This window comes from Cajanus cajan, chromosome 2, assembly GCF_000230855.2.
Source record: "Cajanus cajan strain Asha chromosome 2, NIPB_CcT2T_4, whole genome shotgun sequence".
NCBI lineage: Eukaryota > Viridiplantae > Streptophyta > Magnoliopsida > Fabales > Fabaceae > Cajanus > Cajanus cajan.
Genome location: NC_138518.1, coordinates 5,311,366 through 5,329,996, shown reverse-complemented (window position 1 = coordinate 5,329,996; position 18,631 = coordinate 5,311,366). Strand labels below are relative to the sequence as shown.

Below are 18,631 nucleotides of genomic sequence, written 5' to 3'. Positions count from 1 at the left end.
ATAAAAAGAGAAAAAAAAAAAAAAAAAAAAAGAGGCTACCTAGCTGGTGTGAGATTCCTCAGAGTTCAATTCCCCTAGATACGCTTAGCATTTGAAAAGTAAAGCACCCAATGATTTCTCCATCAATGGATAAAAGACACATTCTATCCCATTCTCTTACAACTCTCTATTCATTGCACAATTCACAATCTTTTTGCTCTTCGTCCTTGTGAATATGATATCATGAGTCATCACTACTGATCCCGGAGAACTAGCAAATTCGTGATCTAAAAAAAGATACCCTCAATTTGATTTGATCCTTCAAGACACATATGTTCTTCCCCTCTTTCCCTCCTATCTCATAGCTAACTATAAATTATTGGTATATATCCAAGAAATTAAAGTGGGGTATATATGGTAACGTGAGGCCAATTATATTAACCAACAAATTCTGTTTATTGTTTCAGGGGCATCTAAGTATATATTAATCTCATATCTATTAATGTTCTTTACAATCGAGTTCAATCATTAACGTATAACTAAAATTTATTATGTTTTGTATTAATTATTTTAAAAGTCACTTTAAACTTGTATTTTATTAAAAATTGAACTCCTAATTATAATTACTTATATATCTCATATATTTTTTTAAATCATGTTATTAGTAAGAAGTATTTTTATTAATTTTTTTAAAAAAAATTGACTTACTATTTTTAATGAGATCTTTTATCTCAATCACCTTTTTTTTCTTCTACAAAATTCGAATTCAAGACTTAATTGGTCATTTTTAACGAGATTTCTCTTTTAATTATATATATACTTTTTCTATCCATACAACATCTGAATCTAAAACTTTACTTAAGGACTCCTTAAAATTTCATCTTAATTAATAACTTATTGGTACATCTTATTATAATATTATGAAGTGAACTATACAAGGAAATTCTATTTTATATTCATTGAAAGGGTTCGCTAAACTTTAGGAATTCGATCACAATCAAATTAATCTATATTCTTACCATGCATGGCTAAGGAAATAGCAGTTGAGGATTGGAGTGAACATATTCCAAAATCTCAGTCCATGTTTGGTAGAAAATGACCAAATATATCCAGCAGATGCCAGACTCGCTTTAAATAATTTAATTCCAAGTGCAAGTTCCATCACTGATGCATATAAAATGACTGCTAGAGGCATGCATTTCGAAATTTTCTATTATACTTCTCTCCTTGGATTCTGGATTTTCACGTTGCCGAATGCCAGGTTTCCTCGTCACACATGCATGACCTAACAAAGTTAATTACCTTAAAAATCAAGTGGGTTTTATTTGGCAAGATTCCAACTTAATTATATGTTGTCAAATAAGTACGTTGGCATTTTCAACAAAAGATATTTGGCCTGCCTTTCAGTGTAGAAATTTTGGTTTCTTTTTATTTCTGGTGAATAAAATAATGATTTATTTTTATCTTTCTCAAATCGATTCAATTCTATTGGTTTCAAGTATTTGAAAATTTGGACCCATCACACACCCCAATAATGCATACGTAAATGGTATTTGTCAAGCACAATCAAGCTACGTCTAGATCTCTCCAAAGAAACCAAGCTTTTTTTCTTTATATTGGGATTTCATGTTCTTTTGATGTGGACAGGTATTAACTAAACTAGACTTGCATGATCCCAATCTCTCATTTCCAGTCTATAATGAGCAATAAAAGGCCAAAAATCCCATATAAAATATGTAAAATATGTTATTTTGTATGGCCCGGAACATCATTCTCGAATCATTGAGTTTGAACTGAATTTTCATTTATTTGTGACATTTTTTTATGTAATATTTTGTTTTTGTGGAGTTGAACTTATCTCCAACTGCAATTATTAGTATATACATAGATGTAAATTTAGAAAGAGAGAGAGAAATATTTGTGCTTTATCATAATTTGAATAAAAGTTACACCTTTTAATATTGGGGAAATGTGTGCTAATAGATCACACATATATGAATATTGTATGTTAAAGGATACAAAAATCAGCAGCCATGTGTGTATAAAAAAGAAATATTAGCACATCGTTATAATTTAAACAATTTTTCAAATTAAAGTTTTTCAAAAACCATTTGTGTTACAGATCACACATCTATGAATTTTCTGTGCATCCTCTATATATTAAAGTTAAGGATATTTTAAAGCAGCCTCACACGCACCGGCTTCTCTATATATATATAAGCAACCAACACAAGTGTCGAATTTTATATATAAAATAATTTGTTATTAATGTAATTATATTTAAAAAAAATAGATCATGTTTACAAAAATTAAAATAATTTAAAAATGAACAATATATTTTCACATTTCATTATATCACTTTATTTAAAATTAACTTATCTTAATAATCGTGCATATTAAATTTTATATAAATCATATATTTATGAATATATATATATATATATATTAAAAATATTATTCATGTATAAAATAACACATATATATATTATTAAAATAAAATAAAAGTTAATATATAAGGGAGACATCAAATTACACCACCAATTATTCAATTAATTACTTTATATATAATATAAATTTTATCAATTCAACTATTGAATTATAATTATATAATATTTTTATTATTGATATTCAAGTTTGTTAAAATTGAAAAATATATAAAAAAAGAAAATGATTATATTTTCTTACACTTTAAAAAGTGTATATTAATTAGTCAATTTTAATGTATATGATTGAAGTATTAAAATAATTTTATATTAGTATAAAATTTTATAAATATGACCAATACGAAAGAAATTTTTAGTCTAATAATGGAAAATTTTGAGATTAAATTATTTAATTAAAACTTATTAAATAATATAATAATTGATTAAAATTAGTATAGTTTAATGGTAGAATTAGACAATTTTACATTAAAAAATGCTATTTACGAAATAATTATATTAAAAGTGAACTTAATTATTTATTTTGTATACAATTACTAGTACTAAATGAAATTCGTGTTCCTCAACTCAAATTTAATCTTCTAATTTAATTCTTATAATTATAATTATAATTAAATATTCCAACATTATAGTTTTCTTTATACATAACTCACTTTCTTATTTTCTTGTAAAATAATTGAGGGTTTATGAATTATTTGAGAAAGAAAAACATTTCAAAGATTTATATTTTTTTCAGTCAAAAATGCTATTCTTATTACCTATAACTAATGAAATTGAGGTACTTTGTGTTTATTTTTATTCTTTATTTTTTATAAGAAAAAAAATAATTTTGAAAACAATCGAATAATTACTTAAAAGAAATAAATTATTTAAGACCAAAAAGATATTGAGAGAAAAAATGATTTAAATTTTTAGAAAAGACAAAATGATCCATATAAAAATAAAGATCAAAATAGTTAGCAGAGAGTATCCTTTATATAATGATATAAATAAATAACATAATATAACTATTTGAAATCCTTGAAATGACTTTCTCTATTATATCATAATTTTCTCTATAATAAGTAATATTGTTTTTGAAGAATAATATCTTTATTCTATTACATTTACATCATATTTTTTACATTTTATATTTAATTTTTTTTCTCTCATTATATGAAAAATAGTATTTCACGTTTCTAAACTTTATGTGATCTTCCGTCGATTAGTAATATAATCAAATTAATACAAGAATCATATTAGAAAAGTAGATTAAGAGTTTAATTAAATTTTACAAAACTGTTTTAGAACTACTTCCTACTTATAATCTTATATATACTATTATAATTGTATTTTTAATTCATCTTAAATTTTTAATATATTTCTTTCATATTATAAGAATTAAATATCTTAAATATAAAATTTGTAAAAATTTATAAATAATTCGATAATAACTTATTTGATAATAACTTGATAATAAATAATACAATAGATTCAATAACATTAAAAAATAAATTAAAAATCTAACTTAACTTTATAAAATTAAATTATAACACGAGAAATATTATTACTTAAACACTGATATAACCTCTCAATCCTTAAAGTATAATAAAGTAATATCTGTATATGAGGGTGTTTATATAAACAAGAGAGAGAGAGAGAGAGAGGGGATGGGTCCACAGGAGGAAAGGTGTAATATATGATTTTGATATAATACAGAATTTGCACCACTTCTCTTATTTTTCTCTCTCCGCTGTCTGTCTCTCAACCTAAAAATCGCTGTCTTTCGGTCTGCATACCTATCATCATCACCATCCCTCTTTCTGAAAACTCTGTCAACATGAGAGTGAGAGCCAAACTCCTGTGCTGTGCTCTATGTGATCACCACCACCACCCTCTTAATTAAATCTCTCTACTCTACCTGTAGCAAACGCACACAAGGTGAGTGAGTGAGTTACCCTTGCATGAATGATAGTTTCACTGCCACACCCTCTTCAATTCCTCTCCTCCCACCATGGCCTTCCCTCCCTCTCACACTTTCATGTTCCAGACCCACGAAGATCATGACCACCAACTCCATCTCCGATCAACCTCAACCACCTCTCTCAACGCCTTCCCCTCCTTCCCTCCCCATCACTTTCAAGGTACTCTCCACGACTCTAATCCCAACTCAATTCATATGTTTTGTAGTCTTGTTGAATAAGATAGAAACGTTTTTAGTAGAAAAAAAAAACTCATTATTTTTAATAGAGGAGTTTTAAAGAATTCTTGTATCCAAACAGATTCTTCCTCTATATCATTCTTCTAAAACTGGTTTCTATTTTGGCCACAACACGAAGGTTTTATTATTTTACTTTCCACGATCACAAGTTGGTTGCTTTAATTTAAACAGATTTATCAACAATATTAATGAAAGATCTGTGACTCTAAATTTTCCAATAATACCAAGGAGTTTTAGCACTGCGATCGCGATTTCGGTTGCATGGATCATATATATTTTTAATTTTTGCAATATAAGGATGTATAATAATCTTAGCCCGTTTTTTTTTTTTCCTGAAATAATTGCTTTTTATTTGATAAATTACACGGGACAGCTGATAAAAAGACAAGTTTTTTTTTTTTTTTTTTTATTGAAAAAATAAGACATATAAAGGAAGCATGTATTACAATATTGAACAAGGTGGTTTTATTCATTTGCATAGGTGCAGGTGCAGGTTTTATGATGAAGAGGTCGATGTCGTTTTCAGGCATAGAGAACAAGTGCGATGAAGTGCATGGAGACGACGAGTTGTCAGACGATGGATCTCAGCTTGGTGAGAAGAAGAAGAGGCTGAGTTTGGAGCAGGTGAAGGCACTTGAGAAGAGTTTTGAGTTAGGGAACAAGCTTGAGCCTGAGAGGAAGATGCAGCTTGCCAAGGCCTTGGGGCTTCAGCCAAGGCAGATTGCCATATGGTTCCAGAACAGGAGAGCAAGGTGGAAGACCAAGCAGCTTGAGAAGGAGTATGAAGTGCTCAAGAAGCAGTTTGAAGCTGTCAAGGCTGATAATGACTCCCTCAAGGCTCAGAACCAGAAACTACATGCAGAGGTAATTCAATGCTACCATGGCTTTTGTAGTTACCGTACTGGTTGAATACAAGCTTAGAAGAATTTCTTTATTGAAAATAAAGAGTTTCTTTTGATTGAGAAACTTTCTGAAACTCATCTAAACTTGAATTCTAAACTTTTATCCAAATTAACACCTTCCAAATAGATCATTCAATTTTCAACATAAAACTTAGATGCTGTTATTTGGTTGTTCTTATCATTCTTCTTCAACTAAAATTGCAATTTTACTTTGGTAATCTGAATAACATCAGTTTATACTAAAGGTTAGCAAAGATTACTGTAATGAAACTTCAATTTTGATAGGAAAATAATATTAGAAATACCTTCAATATTGCATCTAAGTTTTGTTGTTTTCGATACTTGTAACATCACAAGCATGTCTTGTGACCAAGAAGTCGCTGCTTCAACAACCTTGTTTGTAGGGATAAGGTTCCTTTTTGGATCATGCTAATAATGGTTCTTTGAAAAAATGAGAACTTGGAATCTTTTAGATCTTGGGGGGTTAATTTGATAATATTTGAGTCCCGTTCTTCACTCAAAATTTTCAGTATTCATTAAACGACCATATAGTTCTAATGGAGTTTGACTTGACCCAAATATCCACATGTTTTTAATATTGAGAATTCGAGATGCTTAACTTGATTTTGAAAAGAAAGGAATGGAGTTTTGTTATTCATGGTTGTGCTTTTTCTCAATTTTCCACCATAGTTTTATTTTCTAGAATTTGATTAGCTATATCTTGTGAAGGTTCCTTCAGCCGTTTTAGTGCTCTTACTTTTCTCCAACAATGGATGTAATTGATATCTTCGTGTTTGAAGAAAGCAAGCTAGCCCTTTTTATATATACATATATAGTAAACTATAAGAGGATATATTTTTTTTCTTGGAGTTTTGGTGCTTCTCGTTAGTGAGAAAACTTCATTTGATTGATTGAGTTATGATCCCACATGCCTTAGTGACTAATTTTAAAGTATGATTGATTCCGTCATTAACTTTTTTGTTGATTGTGAGTTGATCATTCTTGGGAGGTGTCAGTATGACAGTGTCAGAACTCAGAACTGCATATTAATAGTAATGTTTGCTTTCCTTTTTCCATTCAATACTCTGTGTTATAACTATTCCACGTTGTTAGCTATGAAAAAGACAAGGTTGCATTTGATCCTTCACATGGAACAAACAAAACATGAAGGCTGGGAATCAAACCTGTGTTGAAACATGATCAACAGTTTTGGTTTTACACTTTTCACTGTGTGGTGGTGTTTGCAGTTACAAACTCTAAAAAGTAGGGATTGCTGTGAAACCGGAACAACTAGCCTCAAAAAAGAAACTGAGGGTTCTTGGAGCAATGGAAGCAACAACAGTTCAGACATCAATTTGGATCTCTCAAGAACACCAGTGATGAACAGTCCCGTGTCTTCTCAGAATGGTAAAAACCTTCTTCCCACTTCCCTCAAGCCAAACAGCATAACTCAACTCCTCCAATGCTCTTCAAGATCAGATCTTCAAGATGAGAGCTTCTGCAACATGTTTCACAACATTGATGAGCAGCAGAATTTTTGGCCCTGGCCTGATCAGCAGCACCAGTTTCATTAAAATCAAAACCCGAAATTGATTTTGGACACTAAAAACGATTTGAGGTTGAAACTTGAAAGTCATCATGAGGAGAAGTAATTAAGTTCATTAATTAGCCTTAGCTCAACCTTCTTTTTTCCTTACCAGTTTTTCCAATTTATGTTTATGATGTAGATTGGTGTATAAAAAGTTTGAACACATTTACTTAAGTCATGAGGAAGTGGTGGACTTTGAGTAGTAGTGCAACTTCTTCCCTATTTGTTTACCCACATATATCTTCTTTTGAATATCATTAACTAAATGTGATATCTATTTTTAGTAGGAATTTAAATCTTGATTTCTTACTCTTTGATTAAATCCAAAAGATTAGATCTAAGTGTCTAGAAAATTACTTTTTATGAATGCAAATTAGTTTTTAATCGGTAGTTTTAGAATACTCCATCGCAGATAGAACAAGAATATATCCAAGCCTGATTGGTTGAAACTTATTTCCTATTACATTACACTTTAGTGTTTTTCAAAATATATATATTTTTTGCTGGGTTGAAATAAAATACCATATATTATATAGTTAATAAATATGTACGTGCCCCTAAGTGGATTTCCAGCTCTGGCAGGTAGTATGGGCCACGTTTAAAAATAGGATTCTCTGTTTGCATGCATTCTTTAAGCACATATTATTTATATATATATATTATTTCATGTTGGTGCTTTGGAATCATGCATGATATCATGTCATGAAAAATTGCATGGAAAAAGGTGTTTGGAGAAAGTTGAGCTAATGAAAGAGCGTGGCTGACTTCAGTACTGACGAGAGATGAAATTGGTGCAGTGAGTGAGGCATGTGTCGTTTTATGGGATGAAAAGAAAGAGCCAAATCTAGCTGGGAGTTTACAAAGGGTAGTGGGGTTGGGGAAGTAGGATTCTGAGTTTGCACACAATCCAAGAAGAGAGAAAAAAGAAAATGTGATAAAGTTGCAAAAATTAAAAGTTACTACAATTTAATTTAAGTGATGGTGCTGAAATTTCAGGATAACCTTTGCCAATTTTAATCTGACAACCGAAACTACTTGACTCTGAATCCTGAAGAAGATCCATGTGACCTACTGCCAAGCCAAAAGCAAAACCCTCTCTTTCTCTCTCCTAACTCTGAATCCTAAGTTTCTTAGTAGCTGTGTCTTTCAAAAAGTTGATGTTTGCTTAAAAAAGAGTAGACTCCTCCTAATAGAATAAGTATTGCATACAGTGATGCTACTACAAATTTAAAAATAATTAAAACTAATATATACATGCAGGACATGGTGTAGTTAATTATTATTGTTAGAAGTAGCATTTCACCAAATTATTTTATTATATAGTTTTAAATAAATGTTATAGCTCTGGCATGATATAAAGTTAGACGATGTTGCTTCTGAAGTTACAGATCTATACCCTTTTGGAGAAAGTATTACTATATTTTCCTGAATGTGTTTGCATTTTCTATTGTAGATTGGGACTATTTTCTTAGCATTTAATTTTTTACCAACTCAACAATTTATGAAATTACCCTTAACGAAAGATAACAAATATTATATTAATTATGTCATAAAATTTTAAAAATAAACTTTTATACATGTAAAAGGTTATTTGTATATTAATATTTCATTGAAGCATAAAATGATATGTAAATTAGAGGTAATATAATTTTTCATGAGCTAAATTGAAAAAGAAACAACTACTGGCCTGGTATTTTCTTTGTCAACTTATCATAGATTACTGAATTCGATAAATTTAATATGAAACTCTTTGAAAATGAATTATTTGATTTCATGAAATAATTGGTTTTAGAACTAATTTGTAACTAACTACAAAAATTAAATCTCTCATGTATTATATAATTGTCACGCACTAGTAAAAAATAAAAGAGTAATTATCAAAAAAGAAGAAGGGTCAATTAATTAAATTGTTGAAAAGACTGAGACTTTAAGATTAAAGTTAGAGATAGAGATAGGGGGAAAGAATCAAATAAATGCTTAAAACTTTGATGTTTAAAAACTTTGTTCTCCCTACTAAAGTATCCAATGAATGCTTAAAGTTTGGTAATTAGCATAATTATAATGTGAATACCGGAAAGAATGGTTTTGAGAATGAGTATGATGATAAGATTGTTTATACAATTATTAGACCGAAAGGAAAGTGATATATTAGAAAAAATATTTTACATCCAAGTTAAAAGTTTCACTTGATAAAATAATATACCAACTAAACTATGATTAAGTTAGATTAGTAGCTCATGCATGTTTTTAATATTTATATATTATAAATAGATGTTTGAAATCTTTTTCAGAAAATCAATTTTATGAATCTCTCAGTCTTTTATTTCCAAGATATTTCCATAATTATGGACCAATAGTAATTAGCAATCACAGTTTGAGTGTGTTGACCTAAATTGATTAATGTAACACTATGTAATTTTATTAATAATGGTTGATGTTATTAATTTAATTGATGTTGTGATTAATTATTTAATTATTATAAAATTCTAAGGATTTAGGTTAATATCATGTGTTTTACGTGTTTTTAATTTAATTATATGACTTAAATGTTGTATTGTTATGAAGATTGTTTTATAGCTCTTAGAGTTTAGGGACCTTGAAGGTTAGGTTGTCTTTGAGATAGTTTTAGGTTTAATTAAGTTGGTTCAACTAATGAAGAGTATATAACATTCTTTTTTAAGACGTGAACCTCATAATTAAGTTAATTTTTAAGAAATCTTATAGAGAAGCTAGAAAAAAGTTTTCTAGAGTTCAAAACCTTCTTCTCCCTTCTATACTAAAGGTCCTTCCTTCTCCTTTCCTTATAACTAATCCAAAGTGATTATTGATGATTCAAAGCATATAGAGGCAAGAATGCCAAGTTAGAATTTTGTAGTTTCTCCCTTCTCTTCTCCTCTTTTTGGTTTGGATCGACTAGAGTTAAGGGAAACTCTGCGTTTGAATATATCATGGATGAATTTTGGTGTTTATTGGTTGTTTACATTCATCAATTGTTGGTTGTGGAGTGGGTTCTTGTTGAAAGATTGAGTTGAGTTTATGATGGGGTTTTGAAGCATAGTATGATGATCTTTATCTTTATTGAATGCATATTGTTTTTGATGATGGAATTGTGTTTTATTTGTTTATATGTTGTATACTACAATGCATGTTGATTTTTGGTTGGATTTTAGGTGGATTGGGCGAATCAAGTTTTTGCATAAATGCAAAAATTGTCATTGTGCTAGGAACACTTTCATGGTGTCGGATGTGGCTTGAAATTAAAGGTTTTTAGCCTCTTGACATTGGGAATAGGCTTGGTGGCAACAAGTAGGAGGAGAGAGAATTGACTTTGACTTGACCACGTGGGGTGTAACTTTGAATGGCAATAGTGAAGATAAAAAATTGTCCTTAACTAAATCAATGTTAGGCGCCAATGAATTAATGTCAAATTTGAATCAAGTAGAGACCCATCTGCCTATTTGAGACTGAGTGTGGGTTTCTTCCATGCCAGGCACAAGAGAGTTGGAGGTTCTCTCTACCTTAGCCACATTAGGAACATGTAGTTTGGTGTTGAGTGTGGTCGAGATAGAAAGTCCCCTGCCTCAATGATGCTGGGTACCTAGGGGGTGGCTCCTAATGTGAGTTATATGATTAAAACATGATGTTTATGTTGATTAAATGGTTGAAGGATGATGATTTTTTCACATGATGAATGTTGTATGTAAATGGTTCATTATGCATTGAATTGAGATAATGTATAATGATTTATGGATGACTAAGTTGTGAAGTTGTATGATATTATAGTTGATTAAGTTGTTAAGTTGTTAGACATATGGTGTAGATCCATGTCTTTGTTGAGATACATAAAAAAATATAGGAAAGTAAAAGGTAATTTAAAAAATAAAATATCTCATTATGTGAATATAAGTTGTGGTACTTCGAGAACTTAATTGAAAACTCTTCAGTAAGTAAGTTGGCTACTAAATGAGTAGTTGTTTTAATTAGTTGTCTTTTCTAGCTTTTTTGTGGAATTCGTATGAATGCAATGTTGAGACATATATGTATAATTAAAGCAACCAATTGAGTAAGGTACAAGGTCGGAGGCTTAGTTTCCTAACTAAGTACTGAAAATACATAATATTTGAAAGGTAGTCGATGAGTTAATCGCATAGGAGTAGGGGTGGGTAGACGGACCCGGGTCCGCGGACCGGTCCGTAAGTCCGCGGATTTCGCGGATAACGAACCCGTTTTTTTCAAATCCGTATGACTATGTCTAATTTTTGAGCCCAGCCCGTGAAGTCCGCGGACTTAGCGGATTTAATCCGCGGGCTCGCGGGCTAGTCCGCGGACTTCACTAATTAATATTTTTAAATATTATGATTTTAATATTAAGTTGTGTATTTAATTTTTTAAATTATTATGACATTAAAATTATGTTTAGTTGGTAGGTATTTGTCATTTGAATTACTTTTATGACATTTTGATGCTTTTATTATTGAAAGTTTGGTACTATTATTTAAGTATTTGTAATTATTTTTATTTTAATATTTTAATATTTAGTATTTTAAACCATTTTAACTATTGATAAATTTTAGTATGATAAAATTTAGCTTATAAATAAAAAATATTTTTTTTCTTCTAATTTTATGTATTTTTATTTTTTAAAAAATTATTTTTTTGAACCATTATTTAGGCCCGCGGACCGGTCCGTTATCCGCAGATTTTGGCGGGCCGGATACGGACTTAAAAAATAAGTCCACTTATTTTACGGACCGGACTTATCCGGCCCGTATAAAACGCGGGTTTTACGGACCGGGCCTTAAACGGGCCGGACCGTCCGTATACCCACCCCTACATAGGAGACTTAGTGTTACAATCTAATGTCATGGTAAACTCATATACAAGTTGTTCTATCTTGAAAATAGTATTAGACTTCCTAGTTTAAGTGGTAAAACCAGAAAAATCATATTTTAATTTTTGTACCTGCCACTTTTTGAGGCCTAAGATTTTCTATACTTGATCTGGTTGTGATAAGTCAAATGTTGTTGTTTAGTAGGATCTAACTACTTAAATTGTTCACTTTTTTTGTAGGAGATCTCCGTAGTTGATATACTAGATAACATATTTAGTTGATTATTGATGTTAATGTTGAGAATGTGATACGTTGAAATTGTTATATATGTTGTGTTGAAAGTTGTATGTGATGTGGTGATAATTGAAGTTTGAATGTAAGATAGTTGTATGTTGTTCTCTTATATATGTTGCTTATGTGATCAATTTACTCTATTGACACTATGTTGATTCCTTTTCATAACCTTACCCTTTCTTTATCTTGTGATTGAAACTACTATGATCATACTTGATATGAGAGCGTGACATGATTAGTAGAATTGACTTGTTAGGCTATCGAAGGGTCTTCTATTGATGGCTTTTTTTCATGTCACTTTGATGTAGCATAATAGTTTTTTAGAGGCACTAATCAGCAATTGATTTATTGTGTACAGTTAAAATATTCGTGTATATTGTATGAATGTACATGTATGTGATCCCTTCATAGGATTTATGTTTTCAGTTGGATTGGTAGGAAGTGTTTAAGTTTTCTATACTCTATACATATAATTGCTCCATGTATATCTAGATGACTGTTGCATGATACTCTAGATTAATTATGTATGCTTTACTTTCCTTAGTGTAATAACTGAATTATATTTGTAACACCCCAGTTTTCGTGCTTTTTGATGAGGGTAATTTAGTAATTTTTAGTGTGACTTAGTAGCCTAGAACGGGCCGTTCCCAAATTAGAACGGGCCGTTCCAAACTACTGAAACAAGCGTGATTTAGTAGCCCAGAACGGGCCGTTCCCAAACTGGAACGGGCCGTTCCAAACTACTAAAATGGCCTACAAATTCTAGATGGGAACGGGGCGTTCCAAACCACCAAAAAGGCTTGTAACCCTAGTTGAGAATGGGCCGTTCTAGTTTTAGAACGGGCCATTCCAGATGAGAATTTAACACACGATGAAAGGATCCAGAACGGGTCGTTCCAGATTTGAAACGGGTTGTTCTGGCCACTACTAAAATCTATAAATAGAGCACTCTAACAGTATTTCTAGACACACTCTTTGGAGACCAAGGAGAACCAAGAGAAGGAGATCAACTAGATTTTGCTCTAGCTTCGTCTTTTGCTCATCTAGGTAAGGGGGGAGTGAGAAACCTCGCTCGGGGGTGTGGGAATAATTGTTGGGTAGTAGGATTGGCTCCTAATCCCTTGCCTGATGCATGCTTCTAGGAACAGGAAAAATATGAATGTTTTCTATTTTTCTTTCTGATTTCTTTGTTGTGTTCCCTGTCAAATGTAATGTGTGAATTTTCAATTCATTTTGTGAATAAAAATGTTTTGATATGAATTAGAGTACTCTATGGGTTCCTACGGGAAACCCTATGAGAAAACAGGAAAAATATGAATGTTTTCTGTTTTGCTTTCTGAATGTTCTATTGCGTTCCTATAATGATGTAGAGTGTAAATACGTATTCAATTTCGAAATTAGATAAGTTTTGATATGAATTAGAGTGCTCTGTAGGTTCCTGTGCGAAACTCTAAGAGGAATAATTATAAGAATGACTATGTAAAATATGAACACATGATGATGAGACATGATGTGAATGAAATGTGCTACTATAAAAATTGTGAATATGATATGATGATTTGCTATGATGATGTGATATGATGATATGATATGATGATGTGACATGGTGACGAGACATAAGGACGAGACATGAGGATGAGACATGACGATGTTATATGAGAATGAGACATGATAATGTGATATGATAATGCATAGGGTCTTGAATGACATGCATCATTTGCATTTATGAGCTAACAAGGTGTACCTTAGGGGCACTGGTGATGTAACAAGCTAACAAGGTGTACCTTAGGGGAATTGGTGATGTAACAAGCTAACAAGGTGTACCTTAGGGTCACTGGTGATGTGAAAAGCTAACAAGGTGTACCTTAGGAGCACTGGTGATGTAACAAGCTAACAAGGTGTACCTTAGGGTCACTGGTGATGTAACAAGCTAACAAGGTGTACCTTAAGGTCACTGGTGATGTAACAAGCTAACAAGGTGTACCTTAGGGTCACTGGTGATATAACAGGCTAACAAGGTGTACCTTGGGTCACCAATGATGAAATGATGAGATATGTTATGAGACACGTGACTGGCGCCACATGCACTTATGAGTCGAGTCCATGATATCATTGCATGATAAATGATTATACATGTGATACTAATTATATATGTGTATTATTTATATGTGTTTGGTGTTTATGACTTGTAATATGTTTGTTGTGTGTGTGTGTGTTATCTAACTATTATTTCTACATCTAGAACCGAGTGAGATATTTTTCACTCCCTTGTTATTTGTCTGTGTTCAAATTGTGTTGCACGTGATCATCAACATGAGGATGTTGGTGATGAGGCTTAGGCTTCAGTTGGGATGCTCTGATAGGATATGTGATATCGGGGCGTAGCTAGGCTTAGTTTAGGATGCTATTTCTATTAAATTATTTTGGAAATTCTTATCCTTATTTCTTTTGTAATTACCACTGACTATGTTATTTGTTTAAGTTATGAATGTGGTGCTCTCTATCTAAATATGTTTGATATTTTAAAAATGAAAGACTGTGGTATTCAAATTTTATTATTTGTATTATGATATGCAGGGTAGAAGGTGTCACAATATTAAATGTAATGATCTGTTTAGTCATTATATTAATTAAGACTTCTAATGAGTTTTATAGTTTTAGGAGTTGCAAATGTAAGATAAATAAAAATATGTTAAGGGTTATATTTCAGGTTTGATTAAGTATTCTTTAATGTTATCTATACTCGCTACAAATCTATGAGGATCCTTCACCAAAGACAAATTATCATTAAATTTAGTTTTTTTTTTAATTTACAAGAAATTTTATTTTGTTAAGTGATTAAGATATATCATGTGTTGATGATTATTTGATAGAGTAAATGTAATGAAAATATCATTAACAATATGCATTTCAAAAAAATAAAAAATTTTATGGGAATCAAAATCAAAATTAATTTTTTATGAGAAATAAATTAGTCCATTAAATTATAGTGATAACATATTTTGGTTTGACTATAACATTTTTATGAGATAATTGTGGGACTAACTCTCTTGATAAAGATGGTGATTAGACAACCTTTCTATTGTAACAATTCTATATGAGCTATGATAATTAAAGGCAAAGTGTACTAATTTATTTCATTGTTACTGTACGGGTATGACCACTCGGCCACCGGATGGCCGATACCCGATCGGTCACTGAGTAGCCGAACCTAGTAGCTGACACTCATTCGACTACCGAGAAGCTGAAGCCCCAAGCCCAGTACACCATGGACTCAAGAATTATCCCTAATCAACAATTAAGGGTTAATCACAACGATAAGCCAATTAGGAACGTATTACCTAATGTGGTAATCTTGTTGCAAGGCCCAGGGAAGTCAGGGCCCATTAATAGTATAAATAACTCTTGTCACGAGGTAACGTCACTGTTCATTAATTACTATCGATATCTGTGCTTTTCCTGACTTGGGCGTCGGAGTGCCTTTTTCAGGTACCCTCCCTCTCACTGAAATATTTGTTTGGAGCTCTCGTTCGGCCCTCAGAGACAGGAAGATTACTAGTGTGCCCTTCAGACAGGTACATTTGGCACCTATCGTGGGGCCGAACCGAGAAGTTTTTCAAAGAACCAACAAAGCAATGGCTAAGAAAAGAAAGACCACAGAAGACCACGGATTTGATGGAGAAGAGGAGCATGTGGAAGGGGTGGAGGAAGCCAACCTTTCGGAAACCATTCGTCAGCTGAAGGAGGAGATGGCCTCCATGAGGCAACAAAGAGAAAAATATGCCAGAGAACTTTCAGCATTCAAAGCAGAAAATGCCGCCCTAAAAAGTCAAGACCCATCGTGGAAACCCACTCAGCCGACCCACGAATAAACCCAAGAATCGTCTCAATCCTTGGAGATCCACACGTCGACGCCTCATGCTTTGGCTGTTGCCCCAGAAAAAATCCCGACTGTTGGATGATCGACAAGCGTCCAACCGATCAGCGTTCATCAGCACCCCTTTACCTCATCTATCATGCAGTCATCTTTGTTAGACCATTAGAAATCTCTTCCAATAGACAAGTACAACGGCACTACGGACCCCGATGAGCATATTGATGTCTTCCTTACTCAGGTGACTTAAGTACCACGGATGATGCTGCCTTATGTCAGATTTTTCCGACATCCTTGAAAGGATGAGCTTTAAGCTAGTTCACTCGGATTTCACCCAATTCGATTGACTCCTTTAACACATTGTCATCACTGTTCACCATCCAGTTTGCTACTAGTCGGCCACACCAATTAACTTCATTATCACTGGTTAGCATTCGACAAGATAAGAAGGAGTCACTCTGTGCCTTCATGGATCGGTTCAACAAGGCAACCCTTGAAATAAGGAATCTCAACCCAGCAGTGGAACTTCACCACCTTACCACAACTTTGAAGCCAGGCTCTTTTGTTAACAGTATTTGCAAGAAACCCCCCATTGACATAAATGATTTAAGGAGAAGGGCCGACAAATATATGCAAATGGAAGAACTGGACGATTACTGTAATCAAGCCCGAGCTGAACCAGTAAGCAAGGGTGAATAGCCAGCAGAACAACCATTCAGAGGGCGAAACAAAGAGTTAACTCTTTGAGAGCGACCCACACGGGGTCCAAAATATTCTCACTACACTCCCCTCAATGCAAGTCGAGTTGTTGTACTTGAACAAGCTCTGGCATCGGAAGTGTTAGCGGTTCCCAAAAGAGCATCAACTCCCCCCCGAGCTGATACAAACAAATCTTGTAAGTATCATCGCAATCGGGGACATTCCATTAAGGAGTGTGCGGCCCTAAGGGATCAGATCGAAGACCTCATCAAACAAGGTCGACAACTCCAAAATTTCATCGATCGGCCAAACTTGTCTCGGCATCGGTCCACGTACCGGTCTTAACAACAGGATAGACCCGAGCGTTCAGACAGACATCGACACGAGCGCAGCCGATCAAGAGATCAAAAGGAAGAGCCTCAAACGCCACATAGGCGTGTTATCAATATAATTGTCGAAGGATTTTTAGGGGGAGGATCAACTTCCTCAACTTAGAAAAGACATCTACGGGTTGTTAGATCGGTCAATGCTGTTGAGAAGCGATTAATTCGGTGATTGCCTACCATCACATTCATCGATGAAGATTTTCAAGGCATAGACCCAATCTAGGATGACCCCATGGTCATCAGTTTGGAGATACATAATTGCATTGTGAAAAAAACATTGGTGGATCCATGTAGTTCGGCTGATATCCTATATTGGAACACATTCAAGCAACTCGACATTTCGGAGGAAGAGCTGATTCCTTACAACGAACCACTGGTCGGCTTTGCCAGGGAAAGGGTCAATACCAAGGGTTTCATTAAATTGTTCACTCGATTTTGCTTCGATGAAAAAGAATGTCGAGATATCCAAGTAAAATACATTGTAGTACAGGCCAACACGTCATACAATATTCTATTTGGTCGGCCCTCGCTGAACGCCTCAGGGGCCATCGTCTCAACACCACATCTGGCCATGAAATTCCCATATGATAGAGGAAACATCCTCATAACTCATGCCGACCAGAAGGCAGCCCGAGAATTTTATTTTGCAAGTTTGCGGATACCACCTATTGAGGAGGAAAAAGCAAAGTCGAGAAGAATTCATGCAATAACCCATCCCTCCTCTGAACTGGCCTCAACATGGGATTTGGATCCAGGAATGAATGAGGATGAACAAATGGAGTCAACAGAGGAAAAAGTTGCATTCCAAATCGGCTCGAAAGCGTGTCAAGTTAGATACATGGGGACTGGATTGTCGGAATCTGATCGCCAAGTACTAGGCAAAGTCATTAAGCAGAATAAGGACCTTTTTGCATGGGTACCTACAAATATGCCAGGCATAGATCCCAACATTATATGTCACAAGTTGTCAGTATGCCGAGAGGCTAGACCAGTAGCCCAACGAAAGAGGAAGATGGGAACCAAAAGAAAACTGGCCGTGGAGAAAGAAGTTGCCAAGTTGCTGGAGGCAAGATTCATTCGGGAAATACAATACACAACATGGCTCGCAAACGTGGTTATGGTCAAGAAAGCGAACGGGAAGGGGCGGATGTGCACTGATTACACAAACCTAAACAAAGCTTGCCCAAAAGATGCCTAACCATTGCCCAATATTGATCGTCTAGTAGATGGTGCCTTTGGGCACAATATGTTAACTTTTCTAGACGCCTATTCAGGGTATAATCAGATTCAAGTGCATCCACAAGATGAGGAGAAGACTGCTTTCATCACTGATTCGGCTAACTATTGTTATCAGGTGATGCCGTTTGGTTTGAAGAATGACGGCGCTACATATCAACGACTCATGAATAAGATATTCAAGTATCAAATCGACAAGAA

General features: G+C 33.3%; 2 protein-coding genes across 3 annotated transcripts; both read left to right on the top strand.

Moving 5' to 3' along the window:
• Window positions 1–4,117: 4,117 nt before the first annotated feature.
• On the top strand, window positions 4,118–7,340 carry LOC109817014 (homeobox-leucine zipper protein HAT7). 2 transcript variants are annotated; one of them, XM_020382209.3, is made up of 3 exons: window positions 4,118–4,543; window positions 5,108–5,484; window positions 6,770–7,340. In XM_020382209.3, the coding sequence occupies exons 1-3, from the start codon at window positions 4,414–4,416 to the stop codon at window positions 7,094–7,096; spliced, it is 834 nt and encodes a 277-aa protein (XP_020237798.1). In that variant the 5' UTR covers window positions 4,118–4,413; the 3' UTR covers window positions 7,097–7,340. The 2 variants fall into 2 exon arrangements, with proteins under 2 accessions (XP_020237798.1, XP_020237796.1); XM_020382207.3 differs by having other exon boundaries at window positions 4,122–4,543; window positions 5,102–5,484.
• Window positions 7,341–17,426: 10,086 nt separating this feature from the next.
• Window positions 17,427–18,392, top strand: LOC145954649 (uncharacterized). Its single transcript, XM_083069335.1, has one exon. It carries the CDS (start codon window positions 17,427–17,429, stop codon window positions 18,390–18,392), a length of 966 nt encoding a protein of 321 aa, XP_082925461.1.
• The last annotated feature ends 239 nt before the right edge of the window (window positions 18,393–18,631 follow it).